This window comes from Myotis davidii, unplaced genomic scaffold (genome assembly GCF_000327345.1).
Source record: "Myotis davidii unplaced genomic scaffold, ASM32734v1 scaffold32, whole genome shotgun sequence".
Lineage (NCBI taxonomy): Eukaryota > Metazoa > Chordata > Mammalia > Chiroptera > Vespertilionidae > Myotis > Myotis davidii.
In genome coordinates this window covers 11,746,683-11,752,277 of record NW_006286587.1, presented here as the reverse complement: position 1 = coordinate 11,752,277, position 5,595 = coordinate 11,746,683, and the positions used below count along the sequence as shown (strand labels likewise).

The window sequence follows — 5,595 nt, the reverse complement described above, 5'->3', positions numbered from 1 at the left end:
CAGCAGGAACCACTCTCCCTCTTGGCCTGGGAAGCTAAAGAAATGTTTCTAAAAAAGCACCCACGCTTCTCCTTGACAGTGTATTACATTATGTATGTTGTCTCTGATTCTGGCAGAGTGGAAACCTGGACATTTGCCATGAGCTTGGCTTTGCCACTTGAGGAACTCAGCTCTGTTCCTGGCTCTCATGTGGCTGAAATGGCATGGGTGGCTGCCGGTTTTCTGTCCCTGCTGGCTCAGTTTGGGAACAGTGCATGGTCAGGTCATGGAAATGGAAGGACCTAGGAAAACATTTACTGTGCTAGGATTACAGAAATATTAAAGGACTTAAAATAAACCGTAGGCATTTAAACCAGTCTGTTCCTACCATTTCCCCATGGGGGCAGAGCCTCATCCTGAGGATGACCTAGTCCAGTGGTTGGCAAACTGTGGCCCTTTGAGTGTGGCTCTTCCACAAAATACCACGTGCGGGCGCATACGTAGAGTGTGATTGAAACTTCGTGGCCACACTCAAGGGGCCAAAGAGCCGCATGTGGCTCACGAGCGGCAGTTTGCCAACCACTGACCTAGTCTGATATCAACTGAGATGTTCCTGCCTCTACTTACTATTATAGTTTGAAGACAGGAGCACAAACTTAAGAATATGAGTTTTGAGATAGGATACAACTAAATTCTGTTTCTAGTATTTAAGCAAGGAACCAATCCTTCTTAAGCCTCAGTAATAACATTCCCGGCCTCCTAGAGTTGTTGTGTATCTTAAATGAGTTCATGTATGTTGAGGGATTGGTACAAGGTACATGTTCAATTAAAATATGACTCAGCAGAGGTATGCTGGGGCTGACTTAAACCAGCTCACACCAGCTTATTGTACCCATCTCTCCTCAACTCTGACATGCATCAACCTCATGCTTGGTAGATTTAACAATACCAAGTAGGTGTATTTACATCACGAAATCTGCAAACTCTTCACATTGGGGCTTCTTCCACCCAGAGAGCCAGTTTACCAGCACCTCACTGGCTTTTGGTATTCAAATAATTGTCCACTATTATCTACTAGCATTTGTTGGCTGGTTGCTTCACTCAAGTAGCCTATCATTTTCATTAATTCCATTCTTAAAAAGTCCCTCCAGCATTTCTACTTATATGAGAAGAAGAGGTGATGCACGGTAGCAGGGAAGCAGCAGCTAATGGTCTTGGGAAACTTGTTCAGACCCATCTTGGAGACCAACATGCCCAAATGTGCGATCGAAACTGAAGCCAGCCTGTTCACCAAATGCCTGACAAGCCCAGCTGGCACCCCATGGAACCATCCAGCACAGAAATCACCCATGATTTCAGCAATCATAGATATTAGGAAATGGAGAGCACCTTCCAAAGTCCATTTTGCCTGCACCCTTGAACAGCTGCGCCCAGCTGCTGGAGACAAAACCCCCAGGAAACGTGGTGGGACTAAAATCAGACGTGGTGATCCAATTAAGGACTCCAAACTGCAAGTGCTGACTCCATCCTAGTGGGCTCTTCATTAGCATTACTGATGAGTTCCTCCAAATCACTCCGTGGTTTGGACAGCTCTCTGCATCTCATTAACAAGACAACTCCCTTTGCCTAGAAATGTATGCTTATGGCACTTAGGCAAATGATCCTTAGCAAGATAAGGTCTTGATGCTGGCTAGCTAAAAGGACAATACTCCCTTGCTGGGAATATTGAAGGATTTTCCAAGGATACTTTATGTGGGCAGGCTAAATGAGAATAGCAAACATTAACGTTAAATTCATGAATGCAATCCAAGACAAGGTGACCACTTAAAGTCATTTTTCAACATAAGTTGTTTCCTTTTTTTTTCTTTCTTTTTTTTAAATAATGAGACATCCTGCATGGGTATATGAATTGACACTTTAATTTAAATTTTATCTTGGCCTTTGTGTTTTACAAAAGGCAAGCAGAATCTTGTTTTAGTTTGGATTGTCTCAGAAATAAGGCACTGAGACAAAGGTTTGAATGTTAGTACTTAGAGAGATTATCCCAGGAAACACCAGAGGGGAGTAGGGAAGTGAAACAGAAAAGGAAAGGCAGCCAAAGGCTGGGTGTGCTAATGAGCAAGTTCCACAGTAAACAATCAGGGCTCAGTTCTCCTGGGAACCTCTGGGCAATGATACAGAATCTTACTGTCCAACACCACATACTGCCCAGGAGTACTTGAAAGGTGGCTAGTCTGAATTGAGATGTGAATGTAAAATGCAAACAAATTTCAAAAACATAGGATGAAAAGAAGTAAAATATCTGACTAATTTTTATATTATTTATATATTGAAATTATGTTTTATATATATGATGTTACATAAATATTATTAAAATATTATTCAATTAAATCCTCTTTTTTTTTTCAATGTGACTACTAGAATATCTGAAATTATACCTGAGGCTCTCATTTGAGACTCGCATTATATTTCTACTGAACAGTGCTGGAGAAGAACATGCCTCTGATGCGTCCTACAGAGGGGCTATCAACTCATGTCTATCCTTGATTGAGGCTTCTAGGACCCTCTGAATATTGCCCTGAGGAGACCAAGGGAACTTTAGAAATCAGACGTGTTCAGACTGAAGAAGGATAGATAGAAGCAATGATAAATGTTCCAATGAACTGCTTGCTCCAGAGAAATTAATCTCCTGGTATTTTGAGCTTGCTTTCATGAGCAGAGAAAAGCACTCAGCAGAGAGTAGCAAGAACTTTCCTCAGAAAGCTGTTGAAGTTGGAAAGTGACAGTGAATGTCAAGGGGACACAGGTAGGAAACTGACAGCTGCTGCTACCATGCCCCATCCACCTAGTTCTTTCTTGCTCCCAAAGTCTAGAGTCTGTCCCTCTGCTTCTAGGACCCTCTGAATATTGCCCTGAGGAGAACAAGGGAACTTTAGAAATCAGACGTGTTCTGACTGAAGAAGAATAGATAGAAGCAATTATCAATGTTCCAATGAACTGTTAGGAAGAAAAGGAACCGGTGTTATTTCTCCAGGAAGATCACAGTCCTCTCTCCTCCCCTTACTCCAACTCCCATATAAAATCCCTCTTCCCACAGGGCTCTCTCTCTCTCTGCCTGTTGCCACTGAATCGGCGAGTGTGGCTGATGGGAGCTCAAGCTAGCTTGAATAAAGACTCTTTGCTTTTGCATCGGACTCGGCGCTCCCTGGTGGATCTTTGGGGGATCTTGTAATCTGGGCATAACATTAGGAAGAAAAGGAACCAGTGTTATTTCTCCAGGAGGACAGTGAGAGATCAGGGAAGGGAGGTAAATTTGATTTAACAAGGAGAAGGACAATTTTAACCAAACTTTACCTAATGAGATTGGTTGCCTCCTGTTAATGGAGCTGCTCAGACTAAGGTTGTCAGTGATTTGTAGGCAGTTATGAAATTGAATAGAAGTTACACAAAAATTAGAACTGCTAAGATATCTATTTTCATTTTGAAATCTGGATTTAATTCATGCCTTGAGTAGGGTAGCCATCGGAATTGGGAACTTATACCATAGAATTAAGTCCTATACCCTTTCAGTATTTGTTAGAATGAGATAGAGAAAAGTAATAATTTATTGAGTGTTTATTATGCTCCAAGAAACATTTTGGACTTGATATAATGTAATCCCTCAAATAAGACTATATGGTGAGTTATTGCCCCCACAGGTATAAACTGAGATTATAGAGAAAAGACTGTTGCCCAAAGTAAAAAAGTGATGGAACCAGAATTGAATTCAGGCCTGTTGATTCATGCATTCATTATCAGGCACAGATTGAGTGGCTACCTCAGTCCAGAGCCTATGCGTTTTACCACTAGATTTCTCTCATCAAACACTAGTCTTTCTGGAGGAGTTGGCAGGCATCTTAATTTCTGATAATGAGACAATATATTACATGTACAAATATATTTTCCAAAAATGCCCACAGCAACATTTCAGATACTAAATGCTTTGCAGAACCTCACTGCTCCTCAAGAGATTGAGTCTGTTTTCTCTTTCGTTAAGCCGAGGTGAGTTGACTGTTCCAAAGAAATTTCAGTAGAAGTGATGCTATAGTACCCCTGAGGCTGAGTCCTATAAAGAAATGCATTCATTATCAGGCACAGATTGAGTGGCTACCTCAGTCCAGAGCCTATGCTTTTCGCCACTAGATTTCTCTCATCAAACACTAGTCTTTCTGGAGGAGTTGGCAGGCATCTTAATTTCTGATAATGAGACAATATATTACATGTACAAAATGTATTTTCCAAAAATACCCACAGCAACATTTCAGGTCCTACATGCTTTGCAGAACCTCACTGCTCCTCATTAAGAGATTGAGTCTATTTTCTCTTTCCTTAAGCCGAGGTGAATTGACTGACTGTTCCGAAAAAAGTTCAGTAGAAGTGATGCTACAGTTCTCCTGAGGCTGAGTCCTATAAAGGCTAAGCTCCCTCTGGCTTGCTCACTCTCTCTATAAACCACTTTGGAACCTGGCAGCCATGCTATGAGGAAGCCCAACCAACATAAAGAGGCCATGCATAGGTGTTTCAGAAAACTGCCCCGGCTAAGGTTTCACCTGATAGCCATTATTAGTCACCAGGCAAGCATGTGCGTGAGGGAATCTTCAGAAGATTTCAGCCCAGAGATGTTGAGTTTTTCTGCAGAGGCCTCAGGACTGTGAAGGAGGATTATCAAGTCACTCTTGCTATGTTCTGTCTGAATTATTGGTCCACAGAAAAATATGGGCACAATGAGTGGGTGTTTTAGCCACTTAGTTTTGGGGGTGACTTGTTACACAACTCTATTAACTACAACCTTATGTTTCCTTTTTACCTTAAGTCAGGAATCTCAAAGTAAAATTTAATGCTTAAATATAGTAGCTATATTAGCCATAAGAGTTAGCAAAACTACTTTATCTTATGATCTTGAACATACATTTCATAAACCTTATTTTGTCTTTTCTTAAAAAAGTAAAATATACATAATCAAAAGGATGATTTTTTCCCTTCCTCTAAGGATAAATTTATAAATTTAATACCTGAATCTTCTTTCATGTCAACATCTTCTTCTTCATTATCACCTATTAAAAAAAAGATAAAGAAAAATTCATATGAAAGCCAGAAACACTTGAATTCTCCAATTGATTAATTTAAAAAAAAGAAAAGAAAAGAAAACTTAGTAAAAAAGAGGATGATACCAGTATCACATGATCTCACTCATATGTGGAATCTAATGAACAAAATAAACTGATGAACAAAATGGATCCAGAGACATAGAAGCATGGAACTGACTGAAAAATATCAGAAGGAAGGTGGGGAAGGCTGGGTAATGAGAAGAGATTAACCAAAGAACTTGAATGCACACAAAATGGATCCAGAGACATAGAAGCATGGAACCAACTGACAAATAGCAGAGGGAAGGTGGGGAAGGCTGGGTGATGAGAAGAGATTAACCAAAGAACTTGTATGCATACATGCACAACCCATGGACACAGACAATAGGGTGGTGAAGCCTTGATACGGGGTGGGATGGAGAGGGTCAATGGTGGAAAAAAGGTGACATACGTAATACTTTCAACAATAAAAATTAAAAAAAAAACACTA

General features: G+C 40.5%; 1 protein-coding gene across 1 annotated transcript in view; it reads right to left on the bottom strand.

Annotated features, from left to right (window-relative positions):
- MACROD2 (MACRO domain containing 2) overlaps positions 1-5,595 on the bottom strand; it is a 1,283,682-nt gene that overhangs the window by 171,646 nt on the left and 1,106,441 nt on the right. Inside the window, exon 6 of the mRNA XM_015560286.1 lies at positions 5,031-5,072. Within this exon, the coding sequence (XP_015415772.1) occupies positions 5,031-5,072 (42 nt within the window). The remainder of the gene's footprint in view (positions 1-5,030; positions 5,073-5,595) is intronic.